The sequence below is a fragment of the Paramormyrops kingsleyae genome, chromosome 7, assembly GCF_048594095.1.
Source record: "Paramormyrops kingsleyae isolate MSU_618 chromosome 7, PKINGS_0.4, whole genome shotgun sequence".
Classification (NCBI taxonomy): Eukaryota; Metazoa; Chordata; class Actinopteri; order Osteoglossiformes; family Mormyridae; genus Paramormyrops; species Paramormyrops kingsleyae.
Genome location: NC_132803.1, coordinates 4,971,901 through 4,997,002, shown reverse-complemented (window position 1 = coordinate 4,997,002; position 25,102 = coordinate 4,971,901). Strand labels below are relative to the sequence as shown.

Genomic DNA, 25,102 nt, shown 5'->3' with positions numbered 1-25,102 from the left:
TATAAACAGAAACATGGTGTATACACAGCCACACACACTGAATAGGGATCCCAGCAGGGTCTATAAACAGAAACATGGTGTACACACAGCCACACACACTGAATAGGGATCCCAGCAGGGTCTATAAACAGAAACATGGTGTATACACAGCCACACACACTGAATAGGGATCCCAGCAGGGTCTATAAACAGAAACATGGTGTATACACAGCCACACACACTGAATAGGGATCCCAGCAGGGTCTATAAACAGAAACATGGTGTATACACAGCCACACACACTGAATAGGGATCCCAGCAGGGTCTATAAACAGAAACATGGTGTATACACAGCCACACACACTGAATAGGGATCCCAGCAAGGTCTATAGACAGAAACATGGTGTATACACAGCCACACACACTGAATAGGGATCCCAGCAAGGTCTATAGACAGAAACATGGTGTACACACAGCCACATACACTGAATAGGGATCCCAGCAAGGTCTATAAACAGAAACATGGTGTACACACAGCCACACACACTGAATAGGGATCCCAGCAGGGTCTATAAACAGAAACATGGTGTACACACAGCCACACACACTGAATAGGGATCCCAGCAGGGTCTATAAACAGAAACATGGTGTACACACAGCCACATACACTGAATAGGGATCCCAGCAGGGTCTATAAACAGAAACATGGTGTACACACAGCCACACACACTGAATAGGGATCCCAGCAGGGTCTATAAACAGAAACATGGTGTACACACAGCCACACACACTGAATAGGGATCCCAGCAAGGTCTATAGACAGAAACATGGTGTACACACAGCCACACACACTGAATAGGGATCCCAGCAAGGTCTATAAACAGAAACATGGTGTACACACAGCCACACACACTGAATAGGGATCCCAGCAGGGTCTATAAACAGAAACATGGTGTACACACAGCCACATACACTGAATAGGGATCCCAGCAGGGTCTATAAACAGAAACATGGTGTACACACAGCCACACACACTGAATAGGGATCCCAGCAAGGTCTATAGACAGAAACATGGTGTACACACAGCCACATACACTGAATAGGGATCCCAGCAAGGTCTATAAACAGAAACATGGTGTACACACAGCCACACACACTGAATAGGGATCCCAGCAGGGTCTATAAACAGAAACATGGTGTACACACAGCCACATACACTGAATAGGGATCCCAGCAAGGTCTATAGACAGAAACATGGTGTACACACAGCCACACACACTGAATAGGGATCCCAGCAAGGTCTATAGACAGAAACATGGTGTACACACAGCCACATACACTGAATAGGGATCCCAGCAGGGTCTATAGACAGAAACATGGTGTATACACAGCCACACACACTGAATAGGGATCCCAGCAAGGTCTATAGACAGAAACATGGTGTACACACAGCCACACACACTGAATAGGGATCCCAGCAGGGTCTATAAACAGAAACATGGTGTACACACAGCCACATACACTGAATAGGGATCCCAGCAGGGTCTATAAACAGAAACATGGTGTATACACAGCCACATACACTGAATAGGGATCCCAGCAGGGTCTATAAACAGAAACATGGTGTATACACAGCCCTTCTCTGCAGTTTCAGCGACTATTTCCCTAATGCAAGACTGGATTTATAACAGACAGTCATCTGAATTACTCTAAAAGAAGTGAAATATAAACATACTGTAGCTCAGAGGTTTTCCTGGATGTAATTTTCCTCATTCTTTGTTTAACTGTACCTCTGTGGTTTCTCTTGTATTTATGGACATTCTGCACAATCAAGATGAGGATTTACTGGGATTATAAAAGAGAACTCCATTACACAAAATTGATTTTCTTCAGCCAGTATGCCCCAGGATGGGTAGGCGAAATGAAAACTGACCAGCGGAACTGCTGCCCTTTCCGATTCTTATTGCCGGACTTTTGAGCTTGTTTTGATAAATAAACACCAAGCTTTCCAGTTTAATTCGATTTTCTACATAACATTTGATTGGATTTTTCTACACTTCAGTTTTAGAACTCAAAGTTTGTGTGAAAAAAATTCAAAGTTACTAAGCAAGTGTGTTTTTTTCAGAAATGGCCATTTCTGCATTTAATGGTAATTGATGTCAAGTTCTACATAAAAAGTCTCTGAACTGATTTTTTTTCCCACTAATTTAAGCAAACTCTGCTATTTCTAATTTCACATTTTGACAATGTGTCTTTTAACGTGTCTAATGCACCTTCTTATGGGCTGTAAAGCTGCACGTATTCCTCACGTAGCGTATTCCTCAATGTGTCATGCCCCGATTGTCCGCTCCTTCCGTGTGCCACGCCCCCTCGTTAACCCTGTGTGGATTCCCTGTGTTTACTAGCCGTTCCAGGTTATTGTCATTAGTCCTTTGTATTTAGTCCGCGTTTCCGTTTGTTTCCCCAGTCCGGTCATTGTAATGTCAACCTGCTTTGTTGTCTGTTCCTTCGTGTTCGCTCCCATTAAACCCCGCATTTTCCCTGATCCTACGTCTCCTCCCTGGTCAGCGCATGACACCATTACTGATTTGTAATCACGGCTGACAAGGGATGGCTGGTTCAATGTCAACATCAATGTCAGTGGCAAGCTGAGACTCTCTCCGGTCAATAAGACGTTTAATTATAACAGAACTTTATGCCATATGATAAAGAGAGCACTTTCGTCAGGACCTCCACTGTCCTGCTGCAGTTGAAAAATGTGCGGCGAAATGAATTGGTGACTTTGAATTGCCCACAGTGTGAGAAAACATGCCCAGTGATGGACTGGCATCCTGTTCTGGGTGTGTCCTGCTCTGCTGTTCCTGAGATCAACCATGTATTGGACGAGCAGATATAGAAGATAGATGAGTGGATAATGTACTTTGCCATTGATAGTGTCATCTTCATGTTAGCAGCCATTACTACCTACAGTTTGGACCAGAAAAACCATTTGAAGCTAAACAGGTTTGGGCTGGTCAGTCCTTGGATGGGAGACTGAGTTGCAGATGGTTAGCCCATCCTGTGGTCTTTGTGGATCCCAGTACAGGGGCACTGTACTGTAGAAATGGTTCTGTCCATGAGATGAGGTCCTGACTTTCTGAGGTCATAAAAGATCCCTGGACCTTCTTCAAACGTGTATAGGTGATGCCCTGGCTTCCTAACCACAAACTGCCCCGTCATCACTGTAGCTACTGTGCGGTGAGCGTACTGGCACGGAATGGCTGCTGTCACATCATCCAGGTGGGGGCTCCATATTGCTTCTGCGAAGTGCTTTGGGTGTCTGGAAAAGCACCGCATAAAGTCAAATTTTATTTGTCCATCATTCTGAGAAGTGTCAAGCTTGAGAAATATCCAGTATAATTTCCCAGCCTGAAAAACACATATTTTATCATCTGTCTACTTGCCTACCATACATGTGGCCAAGGTTTTATGTCACGCTAACTCAAAGACTCGACATGACGCAGTTTACATCTTGTGGACAGATCCGAGTCATGTGACCCTCGGCGAGGGTCTCTGGGATCCATGTAGCCTTGCTTTCACAAACAGCCTGCACCCCAAGAATGGCACGGTGCCCGATCGTCTGCCATCCCTGTAAGAAGAGCCACAGCTGCAAAGCACATGCTTCAAATTTTGTTCAGCCATGGCTGTATTAGACATGATGGCTCACAGAAAATCTCACAGGGTACACATTCCTTCCAAGCCCCTTTTCTCTCACAGAGACTGTTTTCACCGGCCTCTAAATGACAGTCCGCCCCATTGAAATTTTAATGCTAATCCAATGATTTTATTTTGCTTCCATGACAAAACCATCAACATTATTACCTGGCCATTTTTTTTGCCTGCAGAACTGACACTTTTGTCTGAAGCTGCTCTAACCCACTTTTACCGTGAGCAGTTTTAGTGAATAAATTAAAGACTGAGACTTTAAGACTGGAACTCGTCCTTGCTTACTCATAATGTGGCGCATTTGTGAGAAATTTCACAAAAATGAGTGAGAGGAACATGCAAACAAAACCTGATCACCAGAAGATTTTCGTCTTTCCCTGCATGGAAATATTTTGGATTCCTTAGAGAAAATATTGAGCAAAAGCAAGTGAATTGTTGGCTCTGCTTTGTATCTGTTGGCACAACTCATGGCAGCAAGTGTCAGAGAATCTGATTATGCTGCTGATTTTATATGAACCTTTTGGTTGTGATCCAAGACGTTCTTGTAATTCATTTTCTGTGAAATTTATCTTAATAAAATTTTAAATGAGTGGATTGTCAGTGTACCATGCACCCGTAGCCTCTGAGATGGGCTGCAGACCCCCCACAAGCCTCAATAAGCAGTTACGGAAAATGGATGGATGTATGGATTGATGTCAGTGTACCAGTAGAGTGTAAGCTACTTGCCTTTCCCAGTACAGCCAGACACTGTTTTTAGATGAGAGCCCTCTAACTGATTTTGAGTACATTTCAAACTCCACACTTGAGCAATCTCTTCAGTTTAATTAAATTTCTGTTTCAATTTAATCTATTCAAGCTACTTTAAATTTTTCATGTTATCCTTTTGCAGCAATGAGTAATGTCTCATTTTGTACGGAAAGGGAATTATTTTGATCCATACTCCATACACATTTTTGTCTGGAGTGGGGTGGAGTTAGTGGAATATCTTTGGAATAATAACTGTTGAAATTCTACCCCTATAACCACAATTATGTTTTTCTCTGAATTGGCTGACATGGGAAGACTAACTTGCAGAGGCCGTTTCTGCCTTACTCCGGTCAGACACACTCGGATGATGTAATCTCCAATGAGTTAGCACGTTGAATGTGTTTCCAGCAATATATCTGAGTTCAGTGTAACAGAGCAGTCAGACAGCGTTGAAATTAGCGAGGCTTCCTGCTTGGGCCTTGCTGAGATTTTCCTGTGGGCTGCCGATACTTGGGCTTGCCCACACGAAGCCCACTGTTGGGTTTCATTGGTCATCTTTCACGTAAGCCCACAGATTGTTTTTTTCACCTTACTGTCACCTGTGATTCTCCACATGGATTTTCTGTGGTCAGCTCATGCATTGGTTGGCCGCTGTACATTTGCTAACAATGCAGACTCACTGCTGGTAAACAGTACTGAAAAGTGGAAAGTTGCGAAGTTTCCTAAGAGACAGACAAGAGAGGCCAGTGCAGTGCTACAGTGGTGTTTTTCCATCTCTTTTAGCTGAGCAATTTTGAATGAGGAAAATAAATCATATTATTGCACTGCACATTGTATAAATTACTATGTATTAAGCCACATTGTAACACACTCTTACAACATATATACAGAAAGCGCAATAATATTTTTCTGTAATTTTGTTTTTAATGCTTTAATTTGCATATTCTAAATGTAATATTTGTATTTACATATTTTCATTCACTGTTCTGCATTTTTTAATACAATATGATAATGAGAGATAGAGAGATTTTATTGGAGCATAATGTGGACAGATGTAATTAGTTTGAAATAAATAGGCTAGCATTTATGAGTTTTATTTAAATAATAAAGCATAAAGGTGATGAAAAATTGACAAACCTAATTAGCCATTACTCAGAGGTATTGATAAATTTATTTAATATATAATAGTGCAATTAGTAAAAAAAAAAATCCTATATATACTGGGCTAGTTTTGCCATTAAAATGAGTGAGTGAGCCCAAATACATCTAAAAGATAAGGAAATGACAACTTTGCCAAAAACAGTTTGAAACCAAATTGTTCTTAAACCGCCGATTATGGCTGCTTGTAGCCAGCATTAGCTGTAGCCAATTCACAGTTAGCGTAATTATTTTCACGTTGATCCTCTACTTGTGAATTTAGCTTCCACCCGTGTCAATAACTGTATTCATTCTTTTCATTTTGTCTACTGAACCAAATATGATGTAGCGAATGCTACGTGAGGAATACGTGCAGCTTTACAGCCCATAAGAAGGTGCATTAGACACATTCATTTCTATTTATTGCTTACTGTGCATGATTGCAGCACGCCAATCTCAGGCACGCTCTATAGGGGAAGGTGATCCACAGGGCAAAAGCCAATTTAGACTCACAAATCCACCTAAACCACAACTCTGGATTTTGGGATGACTGTAATAGTCAGAGCAAATCCTGAAGGACACCAGGGGAAGATGCAAACACACACAGAGCTGGGGGCCGCATTTGAGCTGTTATCGACTTGAATTGACTGGCTACTCTTTCGGAATTCTTTCAAATACGAAGAAGGTATAATTAGCGGGTAAAATGATGATTACTGTGAGCACCTGTGCTGGTGGAAGCCTGTGCCACCCAAGGCAAACTTCACTTCGTCTCAGACGCATACATGCATATCCGCCTAACTTTGATTGCTAAGTTGGCGCTGCCTCAGAAGATGCTGCCCATCGTGTTCTTACCAGGACTGTGGGAGTATATGAGCTGAATACATAAGCTGTGCCGGACTAATATATCATTGCAGACGGTAAGTACGATTACAGATCTTGATATGCAAAGGTGAAGTATTACACAAATCACTAAGAGGAACTAGAGCTGGCTAACATCCAGAGGCTGGGAATGGGAGCGCGTCTACAAGGAGTGTCTCATGCGGCACGGTGTCATCATTAGTGCTGAGGTACAAGGTTAAAGAGGACTGATCTGCTTCATGACACAAGCTACAGGTACAAAATGCTACATACCTCTCATATACCCCCCTGACCCGAAATAAAACAGTCATTACCTTCAGGAAGCAGGCCACTGCATAACGTGACCCTGAAGGTAACTGCACTTGAGCACTGCACCCTTGCTGCCGTAGATGGCAGAACGCTAATGCTATCATGGCTAACTCAGAAGATTATGCCAGTCCAGCTATTGAAATCACTTCCCATTTCTTTTATTATCCTGGTCAAGTGATTCAATGGAGCGATAATCACTGCGTCAGTATTTTCCTCACGCAGAATGACAGAAGGGCAGAAATAACTGAATCAAGGCACTGCAGAGTATCATACTGCAAAATCCAACTGTAATGCATTTCACACATTGCCTATTCTACATCCAATGAGGAAGCAGAGACCCACTGCACTAATGGATAAAGATGATACTCTGCAAACTAAAATCAATTTTGTCTATTTAATGCACATTCCTCCTACTTTTTCATTCGATCCCATTGTCCGATTGCACACTCGTGCCATCTGTTATTAACTATATTTTACTGACTTACGCCTTGAATTCTGTGTCTGGATTTTACTGTCATATGTCTGAATATGGCTCATGTTTATATGTCTTGTATATATCGCACTATAACCAATGAGGAACGATATTTCGTCTCAAAGAACCTTGCAGTTGTGTCTGACGCAAATGCAAGAGCCTTGGCATCAATGCATAATTAGTTCTGCCACCCCTAGATTAATTGGCTGGAGCCAGACGGTTCGCAGGAGGATGACTGAGGGCAAAGTGGGACCAAGTGGCAGCTTGGGGCAGGGGGACAAAAACATGCGTAGTGTCTGAAGACTGCGGCACTCGCCGACTCTCATTCGATGCTATGAAGCATGGGCAGCCTTCTCACAAATGTGGAGAAATAGCTGCAGGGTGGCCTAGCCAAAACAAGAAAGAGAAAAAGAGAGAGGGAGAGAGAGGGAGAGAGAAAGAAGTGCAGGTAATGAAGATTCCTATAAGGCATGTACGTGACAGCAGTGATAAACCTAAATCTAGAAAAGGTCTTGGGAAAGTCACATAGCCTTCTTCTGTCCACAAAGCGGATGAGTCACCTGAACACAATTTTCAAATAGTTGTGGTCACTGAATTAGTGATGTCAGTGACACATTCTTTTTTTTTTTTTTTTTTTTTTTTTTATTATTATTTATTTATTATTATCAGTGACACATTCTGACTCGCATCTGGCCCACTCTGGTTTATTTCCATACGTGGTAAATTGACAACGACAGGCACCTCCACCCATATTTGTAACTGATTTTCAAACATAAATCCATCTTCTTACCACATATCCTGGCGGGGGGGGGGTGGGCTGTCCTCGGCAGCATAGAGCATGAAGCTGGGGGACACGCTGGATGGGATCAACACCATGTCCCAGACTGTCATTTTATATATCCATGTGCTACAGACATAAACAGTGTCACTGCAGAATTTCACCAAAGTAACACAATAATCATAAAGAAATATTCATTACATTAACAGGAACATGCAGCCACGCAGTAAAATAACAGATAAAAATCACCCCCCCCCCAAAAAAAAGTAGCAAAATTATGAGTTTGACTCCCTACCGAAAGCAGCTTCAGCCCCAGGTCAGTGAAATCTACTGAAGGGAACCCCTGGCCCCCATAATCTACGAGGGCGATCTAAGGGGACCTATCGGTAGGGATGCCGGAGGCCCCCACAGAATTTATTTCTGGCTACTAGATTGCTTTAACAACTATTAATATATTGGGAGATCAAATCCTACTGTCAGATCCTAGGGTCAGATCTAGCCCCGATTTTACCATGATCAAGAAAATTTGGGAAGAAGGTGGATGGATCTGGTAGAATGTTAACTTCAGCAATGTGTGGCCCCTTCACTGGACCCACTGCAGTTTGTATATCATCCCAACCGCTGAAAGGATGATGCTATCGCCCGGCACCTTCCACCTGCCCCTCACCCACCTGGACAAAAAGGACACTTTCTGTTCATTGATTTCAGCTCGGCATTCAACATAATCATTCCTCAGCATCTGGCAGGAAAGCTGAGACTTCTGAGCCTGAGCACCTCTCTCTGTAACTGGATCCTGTACTTCCTGACTGGGAGACCTCAGTCAGTCAGGGTCGGCAGGAACATCTCCAGTATCACCGAGCTGAGCACTGCCCCCCCAGGGCTGTTTGCTCAGCCCTCTGCTGTTCACGCTGTTGACCCACCACTGTGCAGCAATTCACAGCTCAAACCACATAATCAAGTGTGCTGGTGACATAACTGTGGTGGGTCTGATCAATGGGAAGGTTGGGGCGGTGTACAGAGAGGAGGCGCGACGGCTAACGGACAGGTGTGCAGCCAGCAACCTGTCTCTGAATGTGAATAAGACAAAGGGGATGGCTGTTGACTTCAGGAGGGCATGCTGTGACTACTCTCCACAGAACATCAATGGATCCCCAGGGAAGATCACCAAGACCACCAAGTTCCTTGGTGTTCTCATTGCCATGATGGGAAACAGTATCTAACCTCAAACTGAATCATAAGCTGTACCCCTACACACACTGTATATACCCTACCTTTATTATATACTACGCATTCTCTGTCCTGTTGCTGCTATTGTGTGCACAATTAATTATTGCTATCTACCTAAATCTTGTATTTTTTGCACACTTCTGCTGCCAGAAGTACAGTATCTGTCAAATACTGTATTCATTCAAACGAGTACTGTTACTGCCTTTGTTAGCTGCACTCAGTCGCCTTGCCCTGTAATGTTGTTTTGTTGTGTTTACCTTGCACTCTGTCTCTTTGCTCTCACTGCACTCTGTATAGTTCTGTGCTGCCTGCACTTGTGTAGTCTTGTGTTGTTTTTGTTCTCTTGTTCTTTGTGTTGTACCATGGTCCTGGAGGAACAATGTTGCGTTTCACTGTGTACTGTGTATATGGCTGAAATGACAAACACACAACATGTACACCATTTAGCATGGACTATGGACCCCAGTGGAATTTTTTTTAATTCAATCTTAAAATCGTCTATTATCTAGGTTATGGAATACATGTTTATCACTTGGGAGAGGGGAGCTATGTACCACCCCCGAGACCACGAGGGAATACCGGCAACTGCAGATGATATCGATGGAAGCGTGCCGATGGTTCTGGGCTCGTTTGGTCTTGTCTGGCCGGGACGGGACCCGAGCGGAGAGAGAGAGGCAGAGAAAGTACGCATGGCTGGCAGAATCGCCGGCCTTGTAAGCGGCTGCGAGGGGGGAGCAGGAGGAGAGGGGAACGGCAACTTGCGCAAGAGAGACGCCGCAAATCTTCCCACCCCACAGGCGAATGAGACAAACTTGATTGCACTTCGGCTTTTTTCCTTTCCTGAAGAGAAAGGCTGCGCTTGGCTGCACTGTATAGGGGAGAGCAGGGCGGGGAGCCGCCGATCGGCTCCCGATATGTAGCCGCCGCCGAGGGAAAGTGGCACAAAAACGGGAAGACGCGGGATAGAGACTAGGGAAGCGACATGCCCCGGCGTGTTTTTTGGGTAGGGGGGAAATAAGACCCCGCAGTGCCATCCTTAAACTGGAAGTTTGAGGGAAATCAAGTGAATACTTGAAACTTTTTTTCGGAGATGCTGCTTAAGCGTTAGACTTGGAGCTGCGGAGCTTTCTGCGGAGTTAAGAAGCGCTGCGCCCGCCCACCGGTTCTATCACACGGCGTCCGGCTCGGACTTTAGTCTCTTTTTTTGTCTTGAAGACGGGGAGTTTGTGACAGAGATCCGTGCAGACGGGGCGCTGGGGGTCGGCCGTCCCCTTCGCTCCTTCACACTCTAGCTGCGGAATGATGATGGCCGCGGACGACGGCGGCGGCGACACCGGCCCCCTCACGGCTCGCTATCCGTTTCTCTCCAAGCCGCGCCCGCCGCCCCCCACCGCGCCGCCCCCGGCACAGCACGGCGCCCGGCGCTCCCCGGACGGGTCGCCTGACGGTGCGTTTGTCCCTGGTCTGGTCGGGAGGAGCGCGGCGCCCTGCTCCCCCACGCCCGAGAGTCCGGCCAGCGCGCCGTCGCCCACCACCGGCAGTCCGGACGGGCCCGGCGCCTTTCCCCCGCTGCCGCCTCCGCCCTCCGGCTCAGTGGACGAAGGCGACGGTTTAGACGGTCCCGAGTACGAGGAAGAGGAGGTTGCTTTCTCTCTGACTGCGCCGCCTACCGACCAGTAAGGGCGCCTCCAGTACCGGCCCGGTACCTTTATTACCTGTTACAGTGTCTTGGTTACTTTGTAAGCTACATTGCACTTTCCTTCACCATTAATAATAATTTATTATAATTATCTGTCTGTCTATCTGTCCATCTCTCTGTCTGTCTACCTGCCCTTCTATATATCTGTCCATCTTAAGTTTCACCTCCCGTTTAATTCATAAGCACGAATGTATGGTGATGTAATGAATTATATGATTCGTCTCTTTTGTAGACCTCGAAATAAACGTGTCTATATGTGGTTTCCTAATTCAGGGCGCGTGGGGTATTGCGGAGCTGCAGTCTGGCAATGGCCAGGTATTATGTATAGCTAGTCAGACAGTCATTTGAACTAACATACTGTCTCCAGGGGTCTCTTTGTTGCTTGAAATCTCACATCTGAATGACAGGTCCTGAATGCTCTCTACTGTTTTCCGCGCTATGTACTCATTTTAAGTTATAAGCCTGAAATACAATATCATGTGACTCTTGGTGACAAACGCATCTGTCGTTGTCGTCTCGGATGATTAGAGGGTTGCTTGTCACAATGGGTTATATGCTCATCAGTCTATCATAGTTTGTATGATTGGTGGGCATCATGCTGAAATAAATGATTTGGTCCTCTCAGTTTTAATTGCGTTTGTTATTTGTGCAGGTGTAATAGTTTCTATTGGTATATAATCATCTCTCCTGCACAGTAATATGTTTGTCACAAACTTTGTGTCTCTTAAATGCAGTTTCAGAGTGCTTGCCTGCTGTTCTTGAAAGTTGTGCTCAGATTTCTGAATCTTTTGCTGTTCTGGATGTTGTAATTCTACTCTGCTTTCGATTGATTCTGTTGTCTCGTCCTAAACATTGGGAGGCTTATTTGGTGTCAGTATTGTATGTTGCTGTATCAATGCCTTCTTTTGTGTCTTAATAATTCAAGTTCGCTGATTGTTGCTTACGGTCATGCGGTACGACGGTTGCTGCACTTTGTGTGATCATGGTGACGGCCTGGAGCTGCATGTGGTCCACCATGCACCATCGCAATTAATGAAAAACAAACAAGTAAAAACAGAGTTTGACTTTCCCTTACAGCAGTCTTGGATCCTTCTGTTAACTAGGTCATGGCATATATGATTATCACTCGAGGGAATGCGTCTCCCACCCTGAAACCATGAAGAAATTCCGGAAATTGCAGATGAGATGCCTGAGTGCCTTAGAAAGGTGATATTGGCAGCGTCAACTTCCTCTGCGTCAAGGTGTTCGGTGTCTAAGGGTCTATTTTTGGTGGGTGTTACTGTATCCATCCTTGCTGTCAGGCGCTGCCTAGAGAATTGGTCTTGCAGGTGTTGCCTTTCCTCTTCACATTTTACTCGTTATTTCACCTCGGAGGACTTGGCAGCTTCCTGGCACTTTCGTGAAGGATGGAGAAGTCTGTGTGATGACTGACTTTTTTTCGGACGCCTTTAACGATAAATGGTGGTGGAGTGAGTTTTCTGAAGCTTATCCAGCTTTTCTGTAGGGCATTTGTGTTTTAGTTTGCGGCTCATGTTAGTGACAGTAGTTCGTTTCATTTTTAAGTGCCAGAAACACCCCTGGTGTTACATCCATGGTGACGAGGGACCCAAGAGCAACGTACTGGTAGTTTGTCAAGAGTGACGTTCACTTGCCTGCCTTTATGAATGGCATTTTATACGAGTGAGGAAGTCATTAAAATCTTGACCCCCACATCTGTTCAGATGGGGTCTATCTGAAGTTATTAATCCAGGCTCATCAGATTCTCCCTTGTAAGAGTGTATATCTGGGTATTTTTCAGCCTATATGCTTTTAGGTTTTCTCTGTTTGCGGTGTTGATTTTCCTAATTTAAACGTCCGGTATGCAAAATGAAGCTGATCTTTGAGGGACTGGGACAGGCAAACAGAATGAGCTTCATTCCCTCTTTTTGTGTCATTTTGTAATTTGGCTAGAATTGGGGGGTGGGGATTTGCAGCGTTAATTGAAAGGCAGAGACATCACACCAAATGACTTAACGCTGTCCTCCTGTGACATGTCTGTTACTACATCACAGTATGTCTTTGTGGCACAAGCTGCCGTTTATGATGGTGCATCAGACTTCCCTGATGTGGTGCATAAAGCCAAGTGTCATGCTGTATTTCTTGAGGGCGCTTAATGTACCATCTTAATTCACTCTTCATCAAGAATAGGCTGATTAAAAGTGCCTTGCATGGCTCCCACTCTTGGGTGCACCTTCACTCTCACATGGCTGAAGTAGATTATTGTGTTCACTGCATGGTCTCTGGAAAAATGATGCCTTTTTAGCCTCGTGTGTATAAGGTTTTAAATAACACTGCTGTTTTAGGTAGCCAGACATGTGTTATTACAGCTGAATGTATTACAACAAGATAATTGCATCAAATACCAAACTTCCATAATGTAATCTGCTAGCCAACTAAGTATTTTAATGATATATATGCATGTTTGTCTATTGTGAATAAGCATGAAGCGGCATGCGTGTTTTAAATCTGTGAGTGCCTTCTAGATTTTATTTTATTAATGGGACTTGTCCTTAGTCTTTCTGTAAACCTTACTTTCAAACGTACGTATACTCACCCCTCCAGATTTATACTATATCTTTAATATAAAAAATTATTTTTGGGGAAAAAAAACTGCGGGATTGATGTATCTTGGCTTTGGTACGCCGTGCATCTTTGTCTCGGCACTTGAAGCTGAAGCTGGCTTCGTGACAGAAAGAAACTCATGTTTCTCGCAGTGCCGTTAATTTAGCATTTGTAACAGTAGGTCAAAAAACTATTTGCAAATTTTCACATTCGCGGGGGAATTTGAAGGAGAATGCCTCCTTCTCCGCTTTTCTGTTTCCCTTTAACATCCTGGCTTTATAATTTTCAGCAGAGCATTATGTGAGACAGTCTTTGTCCTTCGCTTGCATTGGCCTCAGACCGATGCAGTCACCACAGGTCACTGAGGCAGATTGATCCAGTCCACCTTTTTTTTTTTATTTTCTGGGACTTTTATGATCGACATGTAAGCAGAAATGTTGGTCGTTTGAAGGCTACGACTCTTGAACCTTTGTGGTGCAAAAACTTGCAGCACTCGTTATTGATTTCGTAGAGTCAGTTGGCGTTTGGCGCGGCATTCAACCGGTGCTGCAGTGGACATGGGCAGGTGGGGTTTTTTTTGTAGTCATGCAGAATTGTAGCGCTAGTTCCATCTGTAGTGGCCACATTCTTTGGCAGGCCAATACTATCCAGCATTCAGGTCTGTTTCTTTTCGACTGTGTATTAGAGTCCATTCTTACCCATAACAAAAAAAGTCCTTCAAGCTCTGCAACACTGTAAGAAGCCCTTACAGGAGGCCAGGGGTCAGCCACTGCTCCTCCATCATTTTGACTTGGTGGCTTCTCCCGTTTCCCATCTAACGGGGGACGTTCTCCGAACTTTAGCCACCGTCACAGACCGCGAAGGTCTTCTCAAAGCTGGCAGAGAACGTTGTAACGTTTAATTAACCGTTATTTCAGTGTTTTACATTTTAACAAAGGTCCTGTCAATATTAGCCCAATAACATTATTACCTGAACACCCTTTTAACACAATTAATGAAATATTTTTGTAATATTATTTCAAGAAAGTGCTATATGTGTCTGCTGCTAACGTGCATCCATCATGACCTTTGAGGTGGAAAGTGAAAGTGTTACCTGCTGCATTACCCTGCCCTATATTAGCTTTTATATTATTAGGCTTATTGCCCCCGTGGGACAATAATTGATTCTATCTGAGGATATTACATAGTGCTGTCATCCACTCACATGTAGACCTGCATTAATATTTGTTTTCTCAGTTGTAATTAGCAACATTTTCCAGGAGCTCATTGGGGGCCTCGAGATGCGTGGCCAGGTGCCATAAATCACTCGACACTCGTCATGCCTGCCTTTCTGCCATTTTGGCCGGACGTCAGCAAGTGACACATTCAGTGCGTGGCGAGGAGGAAGCGCAGCAGAATCAACTCTAATGCCCTTTAAGCTAGTCGGTGTAAAAGAGCTTAATCTTTTTTGCCCTTTCATCTATCCTGATATTTTACTAGGGTGGTTCGGGTTAAAACTCCATGCCTGGGGGCCACCAGTTTGAAACCCCATAGCTGACAGAGTGATTTCACAGCTGGTCCCTTGAGCAAGGCCCTTAACCCCAGTTGTTCCAGTGACCCTGCTTTCTCAGCCGTGTGTCGCATGGGGTAAAAGCACCTGCTAAATAATGTAAATGTAAGCGCTTTGCTCAGGGCTGTGGCTGTGGGCTCCGCGCCTGGAACCTGAACCAGTGACCTTCAGGTCATGTCTGTGCCCTTAATTTATCAATCACCTGACTGATCAAACGTAGCTCGGTTAGATCCTGTTGAGGTTGATAAGGCTGCTGCTGTCGCATCTCTTACCAGCACTGCTATCTGCATGCTGCGTGCTAGTATTTATGTCGCTGTTTCTCCAGTGCGGTGTATTTTAGTTTTGTTGCTGGATAGCTGCACTTTCAGGCCGACGTTGGCCGACTATTAAATCACAGCTGCCAGGAATTTTAAGGAGGCGTGTGTAATTTGTATTATATTTTGTAGTTCTCTTGGTCGTGCGGAGCTTGTTTTGATAGTATATTATTACAGTACATAATTGTTATACGGGTAATTACATTTGTGGGCGTTTTCATAACGGGTTTCGAATCGAAGTGGGTGTTGTAGTTTCACAGCTTGCAGCTCGACTTGTGACTGCTGCGTGTTTTTCAGCATTTCTGCTAGAAAGTGTTTTCTTTTTGGTTCTGCCTTCAGTCACGCGCCATGGCAAACGTCTGGATGTTGGCAGGCCAGAATGAAGATGACTCCCCTTACTGAAGGTGCATTATTCCAGCATATTTGGATGTATCAGTTCTGCTATAGAAGCCAGCTTTGCCGTCTCTTTTACATCCATCTAAACGTCTGTTTTTCTTCCCTCTGATATGCTTCATAAATGAAACCAATTATTTATTAATGTGGTGTTTCTTTGGGTGTACATTTCAAACAGGTTTTACAGTCAAAATGCAAATGTATATGAACCTATCCAGTAACCCCCGCCCCCCCACCCCCCCAATGCAGGTTACTGCAGTACTGACAACTTGACGATGACAGCTCTCACTGATTCCATCTTGAGCGACGTCTGATGCATTAATGAGCCTGAGAATGATGCTTCAGACTGATTGGTCGGTTTTGTGCGGTTTTGCACATGCTCGGCACTATTCTGCGTTCGATTGTCTCGCTCGAGTCGGAATTTGGATAAAAACGATATGAAAAACGTCACTTCCTGTCGGAAACACTGCTCCTTTTCGATGTCGTTGTCAGAGAATTTTGTTGTCCGAGATTCCCGCGTCGTCATTTCAACAGGGCGGCTTACACAGTCAACAGTAATTCTATTTCATAAATATTTAAAAATGTTTATTTTGTTAAATGTATTAATAGTTATAAATGTAATTGCACGTGGTCGATTTTAGAGAATTCTATATCATGACTGTAAACAGTATCCTACCATGCAATATCAGATGTATCAGATACACTTGTTAGTGTATTTTGTTTGTTTGTAGTTTGTTTGCCTCTGGAAAAAAGAATATCGCTATGGATCTTCTAAAATGTGCGTAAAGCTTTTGATGTGGTTTGACTAGTTTGTGTTTCTTGTTTTTTTTGTCTCTTGGAAAAAAGAATCTTGCTCCAAATCTGCTAGAATATAAAAGCAACAACACACAGCAGCGTGTGTGTAGAGGCAGCCATGTTTGTTCCGAGATGTAGTAGCTCGAACGGGAGGTTGGTCGGAAGTGACGTCATGCACCTCGGAATTTACACGTTCGGAGAGGTAATGGAACGCACCGTACTACCAGAGGATGGGATTATAAGACGTTGATTCTCAGTTGCTTCCTGAGATTTCTACAGTTTCAACCCATAATGGCACCTGAAACCTGCATAAATTTACGGTGCATTTCTACAGACTTCTGGATGTATCATTTAAATTGCGATTCCGGAAGGTAACATGCAGCTTTTTAGGTCCCTCTGCCCAATGCTGTCAACTGCTGTCCGGATCAATGAGGCCACGTTCATGCCAGCGTATCATCGCCTGCGCCCCCCCCCCCCCCCCTTTCCTGTTTTCCTCTCCTTCCTCAGGATACTCTGCCGACTCAAAACCCCCTGCCATGACTCTTGCTGGAAATCGGACTCTTGCTGGACGTAACGCGGTCCCTCCCTCTCGCCAGGTCCTGCGAGTCATGGGTCTGAAACTGAGGATGTGCTGGGTGACAGTGTTGCTGCTGGCCAGCCTCTTTCTGCGGGTGTTTAGGGCTGTGGTTCAGCATGACTAACAGGAGTCTGGGCTTAAAAACATGATCTCCAGGTCGTAGACACTTCAGTTCAATTCAGCTTTTTTTGTTTTCTCAAAGCGCTTTACATTATCCCTGCCCAAAGCCCTCAGTGGGAATCAGAATCTTCTCCCTCTGGGTTTCCTCTTCATTCCACTCTTATGCTCCCATTTCCCCCAGAAAAGTAAGCACTGAGAGCAGCTCAGCACACCAGTGTGGTCAGGACGCGTGTGCCACAGCGGTATGTGTAATGCTAGGCGATGGATTCTCCCGGAAGCCCAGCAGCACGTGCCCAGGAGCCCCACAGTGTCGCCACTTTACTCTTTTAATTAAATTTACCGTCAGCCCATGCGTTGACTGTGGCTTGATGGGGGTGTCATCGCTTAAAGTTTATTTAAACCAGCGCGTGGGACGTGTGGCGTTTCCTCTTCATCTTGCACACGTGTGGGCGCTGCTGCCGATTTCATGTGACTCTGCAGAGAAAAGGGGAAGTTCCTGCAGACCCTGTATATGAGGGTAAAGGGTTGAGGCTTGGCGTTGCTATGGCACAGATAAACAGAGTGATAGGCCTAGAGTATACACGCACGTAAAGGGATTCATGGAAAGGTTTTTATTTGGGGGAGATGCATAGAATTGTTTAGATGCATGGTCTGTATAGCTGCTGGCTCTGGGAGTGTCCCTTTGGGGTAGATGTACTGAGATGATGAATAACTTCATGGTGAGACGTCATTAATGCCTTTTGATTTCTGGCACTTAATTCTGAGATGGTTGATTATCATCAGCATGGGGACTTCGATTTGTCACAGTGCTACAGCAGTATTTCTTTGCTGGCAGGGACGGAGGAGGGCTTGTGTGTGTGTGTGTGTGTGTGTGTGTGTGTGAGAGTGGGTGAGTGGTGGTGAAAGAGAAGCCATGTGTGAGAGGGAGTGTCTAAGACATGGTGGGGAATGCGTGTATGGAGAGAGAGGCGGTTGTGCCGGCTTGTTTCAGCATCACCCGTAGCCCCATCTGAAATGTGTGCAGTCGTGATCGAGTGCACATGTGAACACTGCTTCTTTGTGAGTTCGCTTCCTGTCAAATCCCATTGGCTGACGTGGCTCACATGGCTTGAATGTGCACCAGTTACTGAGCAGGGGCCCGGTGGGAGGTGTGAATGGGGAACCTGCTTGACAGAGAACCTGACTTTAAAATGAGCCATCAGATAAGAAGGGGGAATGGATGCGACTACTACTGTAGCCGTATTGGGGAACCGCAGCCCGGATCCCGGAAAGCCGAAAAAGGGGCGTCACCCATTTGTGCGAGACGGTTTCGGCTGCAGGCGTGACTTTCTGGCATCCGGTCTTGGCTGAAGTGCAGCTGAAGCTGCGGTGGCGCTGAGCCCCTCCCTTCAGCACATGGATGCTCCGTCAGATGCCGGAATATGTCCCCGGCGGTGCTAGTCATGCAGCTTTGAGGATGAGGAACAAGTGCTCTGCGCTGGGCCTTCGTGCACCTGTTTAAAGAGAGATTCCCCTGAAGGTAGATCAGTCGATGAGGCACGCATCAGGAATTCCAGCCGGCTTTTAAAGGCAGCTCTGAGAATCTGGCTCTTTAGCTCCCCCTGCTGGCCCGAGTTGTGCGCTGCAGCCCTGGCCTCTTGGTTCTAGCGGTGTTCTAGCTGTCTAGTAGCCAGTGTGCGTGACTCATGTGCCTCTGCATGCAGCAGCGCTTTTAGCTGCCAAGGAGACCAAACAGTGCAGAGTACCGTACACTTTTTCCAGAAAGTGAAGGCCGAAAACCTGCTCTCTGCTCTGCCCACTTAAGCCGACCCCAGCACAAGGGACCGGTGCTGCGGATCGAGACTAAGGTTGTTTGACGCAGTCTTCCTGTGAGTCACGCCCCCCTGCACACCCATATACCCTTAATCTAATATAGCGTCCATCTTCCAGCTTAGCCTACGCTGCTAAGGATCGTGTGTAATATAACACACAGAGATTCAAGAATCTTTGTCACATACATAGTTATACAAGTACAACATGTAGTGAAATGTACCCTCAACGCGTCAGCATTTTGGTCCTGCATGTGCATTGCAGTGTAGCAGCTGCACTTGTAATGATGTCCTGATGTATAAGTGGTTACTCACTGTCTCCTTCCTGCTTTCTGCCTTCCTGCCCCGCAGTGCGTTTCCCACACTGCAGATTCACAGCCCCCACCCTTTCACCAGGCCGTCCGTGTGACGTACGTGGTCTGAAAAGCCCAGAAGCTCTTCCCAAAAAGGCCGTAATTTATTTGAGCGTCATTGCACAAAGTTTACCGTTCAAATACCCGTGTCAAGGACCCGCCCTGCAGGTCTGATTCTGAGATGAATTCATATGAAGTTCATACATGACTAATGTGATTAGTCATGTATGAAGTGCAATCTCAGAAGATCAGATTGGACCAGTTTAGAGAAGACAAAGAAGTCCTTCAGAGTCCTGGACTCTGAATAGTGCAGAGAATCGGCAGAGGATCAGAGTTTGGACCAGCTCTCTCTGAGGGATGATTATGTAATTTCAGTAAAGAGCAGAGTTGATGTCCCATATCATGTAAGTGGTGATTAAATTCTTATGTGATGTTTGTGGATTAAATTCAGGTGTAGAGGTATGTCGGAGTTCTGTGACTAGTGGCTGTCATTTTTAGGTAAATATTTTAAGTCCTTAGGTATTTCAAGTTTGCTAATGAAATATGGATGGGTTTGCAGTATGCCAACCTTTTGGTTCGTGCTCAGCTCTGTGGATGTGTCACAGCACAAGGTGACAGGTGCTCTGCTCTCCGTGGAGAATGGGGTACTGAGACGGGGGGGGATAACGACAGCAGCTTTTCCATGATGTCGATGCCAATTATTGACTTTTGAAGGAGGCCTGGGGTAAATTTGCTAAAGTAAATCAGTAAGTAACGCCAATGGCGTGATTGTAAATTCAACATAACAGTGAGCTGGTGTTCAGTACTTGAGGTCTACACTACTGTCTAAAGCAGAGCTCCCCAAATCTGCTGTGTGTGAGCAGGGAAATCTGCAGGCTGTGCAGCAAACTTATCCTCCAGGACTGGATTTAGGAAACCCTGGTCTAGAGTTACTGAGGAGTTGGTGCGGATCTCAGACGTGTTGCCTAGATGTTTTGGGGATAGTTGAGGTTAAGTAGTTACTCCCTGCCTTCCTAAATTAACACAGCATTGTTGTTTGACTGCAAGCACAGACCCATGGGCACACTCTGCCGGATCATCCCTTGTGCAGCAGCCGTACTCTTGCAGTGATCCAATGATCACCCACCGGAGCGATGTCCGTTTTATTTGTTGGGTGTCCCGCCGTTGAATTGTGAGAATGATGGGCGTGTGTGGGGCCGTGGTCAGCACGTGACTGACTGAGGAGTGGCTCCTCTCCGCAGGTGGTACCATGGGAAGCTGGAACGCGGCATGGCGGAGGAGCGGCTACGGCAGGCGCGCACACCGGGTAGCTACCTGGTCCGCGAGAGCGAGCGGCGGCCCGGCTCCTTCGTGCTCTCCTTCCTCAGCGTCACCGGCGCAGTCAACCACTTCAGGTGAGTCACTTATCGCCCGTGACACAGCAGGGAGACCCGCTGCACCAGGAAGACCGGTTTGTCAGTCTATATGTTGAGCTGAAGCTTTTATGGTCTATGGTCTGGATGCTGACGTTAGTTGAGGTGCACCATACCTATTAGACAGATCGGTTATATGTGACCGATCCACGTCCGATACCTATTTAGTTTTCGGCAGTCTCTAAAAAGATAGCTCCTATTTCTTGTTACGTCAATTCGTACAGTCAATTGCACAACAGCTCATTCCCAGTTTATTCGTGTTTTTTGCGGCATTCGAGCTGAACGCTAATGCTGCCACTCAGTGGGTGAGCACAGTGACTCCGCCTGCTGTGACGTCACACGCATGCCCCTTTTCAGCAAGAGAAGCGGAAAAACAGCAGATAAGGGGGTGACAGTCTGGAAGTACTTTACGCTTTTAACAGCAACTAGTAGCACAGCAGATTGTAAAAACTAAGTTTTGAGAGATGAAAGTAGCTTTTAATGGAAAATCGCTCTAAACAAACCGCACGCAGAATCAACACAAGACAACACAAGTAACATGAAGAAGCATGGATGGTTTGGGAGTCACTGGCTTGGGCTTATTTGCACACTCGCTACAGCTTGCGATACACGAGGAGCTACTATGTGAGTGACGTATAAGTGACCCTGTTTCTAGTGGGGAAAAACATTGTGAGGCATTTCAAGAATTTGCATTTAAGAATTGCTTATCCTCGCTTGGAAAATATTCAAAATTGAACTGCAAAATGCCTCAAAAATGCTTTAAGACATGATCTACAAAGAGGTGGAACAGTATGTTATGTATGATTCTAGTAGCCTAATTTTTTTTGGCATTTTTCATCTGTATTTGCTAGTTTAAAAATTTTAATATATTAAGTATAAATGTATTCATTATATAAATTTTTTTAGTAAAAAGGGAACTTGGAATCTGTATGGGTATCAGCAGTTGTGTATCGGAACCAGATTGGCACTGATAAGATGTGGATAAGCCCATCCTTAACAGTTGTTCTGTTTTTGATCTTTCTGGGTTCTGCTAGCTGTGATAAATGCACTCTGACCACTACTGTAGATCTAGGCTGGTTGAATTTGTGTCCTACAACTAACCCTGAGATGGTGAATCGTCACCACGTGCAGATTTTTGCCTCCTTTCATTCCATTCATAAAGGAAATTGAGTGTAGTCACTTGAGAATTTTATATTTACTCAATTTCCAGTTATTTGATGTTGCATCCTACCGTTGTTGCATACTCATAGGCTACATTGAATGATTAACCGTATGGTAGAATGCAGATGTTTTCTTGTAACTTAAGAACTGAAACAATGTCTAACTATTGAGTTTTCAGGGATGACTGGATAGGGAACCTTTTCATTTATCATCAGTTACACACTAATGTATTTAAAGTGCTTTTTGTCAAGAAAATTATTGAAAAAAACTCAGGATTTCCATTGCATGCTAAGCGGGAAATCAGTTGTCATAGCTCAGCTTTGTGCTTTGGTATAACTTCAGTAATATGGGGTTTTACCCTAAGTGCGGTTCATGTATGATGGTAATTTTTCGTTAGTTTTATGCCGTGGTTTCTGGGGGAGTCCCTTCCCTGAGACTTTGGCCATTCGAAAGTGTATAGAAAGTGTTTTCCTCAGAGAAAGGAAGAGAGGGGTATTGATTTAAGCTCTGATTGCGCTAGTGTGCCGCATAAAGGCTGATTTATACTATGGGTACGTGCCTGATGGACGCTCTTGAGCGAGACCCTTCACCCCCCAGCACCATTAGCGCCACTGCAGCTGGCTGCCCTTCACTGCCAAGCGTACTTCCACCTTCCTGTGTGTCTGTGTGCCATGGAGAGAAGGATGTAATAGGCGAGAAGAGAAATTCCCAACAAGGATCAATCATCTATCTGTCATTGTTTCTGTATTTTATTTATTTAGTAATTCTGCCTGAACTTCCCATCCCTAATATGGATAATCTGCTGGTGGTGGGGGTCGCTGATTAGCGGAAAATGATCAATTGGCAGGCCGGATTTAACTATGATGTAAAGCCATGTTATGTCCTGCACTGGCTAAATCTCTTGCGCAGTGGTTCACAAACTTACGGTAAGCCCCAGCTGTGTGCTGCCGGCACAGCCGACGTTAACGCCGCTGGTACCTTCACGCAGCACACATGGAGCAAAAATAATCGTAATTGGAAGCTTAGGCTGGAAGGCTGAACCGTTACCTTGCTTTGTGTGTAGTAAGAACCAGTTAGTTACTGTTGACGTTGAGACCAGGTTACATGTCTGATGTTGCTTATTACTGATTATACCATCAAGCCTTAAAACGTTTATGACCATGAGCTACAAGCTATGTGACAATGTTGTGTCTGTTTGAAAACTTCATACAGCATTGATTTTGTCCACCCCCCCCCCCCCTTTTTTTTTCCTATTTGCTCCTTCACACCTGGCTTCAAGTGTTTGCATTGTGGGTAATTTATTTGATTATTGTTCATGTTTAATTGATTTTTTTTATTTATTTTTTTTGCTCTGGATGATTGCCCTGAGGTGGTGAATTTGCGCATTGACATTCATTTAGCAGGGTCTTTTGTCCAAAGTGACATACAATTGAGAAATCGGGGTCAACCAATCTGTGGAGCAATTGGGGGTTAGGGGCCTCGCTCAAAGGTTCCAAGGTGACATCACTCTGCTGACCACAGGATTTAAACTGGCAACCTTCCGATCACGGGCACAGAGTCGTAACCAGCAGAGATTGTGCCGGATGTTGGCTCTAGATCTGACGGAGGATTTTTGGCCACTGGATGTGTTCAGAGAAATTCTCACCACAGGCTTTCGAGTGGCCGGCACGGAGCCAGATCATGTAGCGTCCATGCTAATGCAAGTGCTTGTTCACCTGCAGGATTATCGCCATGTGTGGCGATTACTACATCGGGGGGCGTCGGTTCTCCTCCCTGTCAGACCTGATTGGCTACTACAGCTACGTGTCATGCCTGCTGAAAGAGGAGAAGCTGCTTTCCCCAGTCCCCCCACCCGAGGTAACGCCGGAAGGAGCTCCTCCATCTCTCTCTCTCTTCCATTTATCTGACCACTGACTCATGCCCTTGTCCTCAGATAACCTGTCAAACCAACACACTATCACTTACTCCTGTAAGATGTGCCCCCCCCCCCCCCCCCCCCCGCCACCTCATGTGGCAATTCTGCTTTGAATAGAATTTCCCCACCTCCCTTGACAGGACTGCAAACTAACTTATTCCACTCGTGGCACTTATTGAAAATTTAGCAAAAATGCTCATGTAGGAATCGGAAACATAATTCAAAATTCCTATTGAATTCCAGGTTATTAATTTCTAATTGGACTGAAGGAGGAAAGTAGGCTTGTACGGCATGACGGTGTTACGTTATACCCCAGTATTTAGAAACCCTGAAATCGGACGTTTTTAATGCTGTGAAAAATACAGCCTGTCCTCTTTCTGTTCAGCTGATATGGAGATGCTGTATTGAGGAGATGCTGTATTGAGGAGATGCTGTATTGAGGAGATGCTGTATTGAGGAGATGCTGTATTGAGGAGATGCTGTATTGAGGAGATGCTGTATTGGGGAGATGCTGTATTGGGGAGATGCTGTATTGGGGAGATGCTGTATTGGGGAGATGCTGTATTGGGGAGATGCTGTATTGGGGAGATGCTGTATTGGGGAGATGCTGTATTGAGGAGATGCTGTATTGAGGAGATGCTGTATTGAGGAGATGCTGTATTGGAGATGCTGTATTGAGGAGATGTATTGGAGATGCTGTACTAAGGAGATGTATTGTAGTGCAAAGCACATGCTACCAGAGGTCAATCTACTGGTGCAAAAGATGGCGACTGTGAGCAGTAGCAATAACACAGGATAGATACATAAACGAAAAAGAGCGGCTTCTAATCCACTCATTTACTTCTATATTAACATTAAAATAACAATTTTCGATAACATAGATTTCCCTTTAGGCTATCATGATTTGCATGGGTTTCTTTCTTTTTTCTTTCTTTCTTTCTTTCTTTCTTTCTTTTACAATCATATACTGAATAATGGGGTTAAATGCCTAGATCACGTCAGAGGTGAGGTTTTGAAGCAGAGTGTCACTATCCTTCCTGAGCTAAAATTTAAATATAAAATATAAAATATGTCCGTTCAGTCCGTACTGCAGCGCTGTAGAAGTGCAGCTCACGGGGACCTTAGCTTGTGCCGGTTTTAGCATATTCCCAGCATGCCCTTTCTTGGTATTTAGCATTTCTGAGGACAAACGA

At 44.9% G+C, this 25,102-nt stretch overlaps 1 protein-coding gene and 1 long non-coding RNA gene across 4 annotated transcripts in view; one reads left to right on the top strand and one right to left on the bottom strand.

The window, feature by feature from the left end:
* Positions 1–5,594: 5,594 nt before the first annotated feature.
* Positions 5,595–9,932, bottom strand: LOC111860084 (uncharacterized). Of its 2 annotated transcripts, XR_011992322.1 has the most exons (4): positions 9,792–9,932; positions 9,470–9,623; positions 7,998–8,114; positions 5,595–7,593 (listed from the first exon to the last, which is right to left on the bottom strand). It is a non-coding gene; the product is annotated as an uncharacterized lncRNA (long non-coding RNA). The 2 variants fall into 2 exon arrangements; XR_002841954.2 differs by having other exon boundaries at positions 9,470–9,877.
* LOC111860072 (ras GTPase-activating protein 1-like) overlaps positions 9,898–25,102 on the top strand; it is a 31,135-nt gene continuing 15,930 nt past the window's right edge. The window contains exons 1-3 of one of the 2 annotated variants that reach the window (XM_023843402.2): positions 9,898–10,888; positions 20,663–20,815; positions 23,716–23,851. In XM_023843402.2, the coding sequence (XP_023699170.2) occupies positions 10,512–10,888; positions 20,663–20,815; positions 23,716–23,851 (666 nt within the window). In that variant the 5' untranslated portion in view covers positions 9,898–10,511. The remainder of the gene's footprint in view (positions 10,889–20,662; positions 20,816–23,715; positions 23,852–25,102) is intronic. The other variant, XM_023843411.2, reaches the window with a different exon arrangement.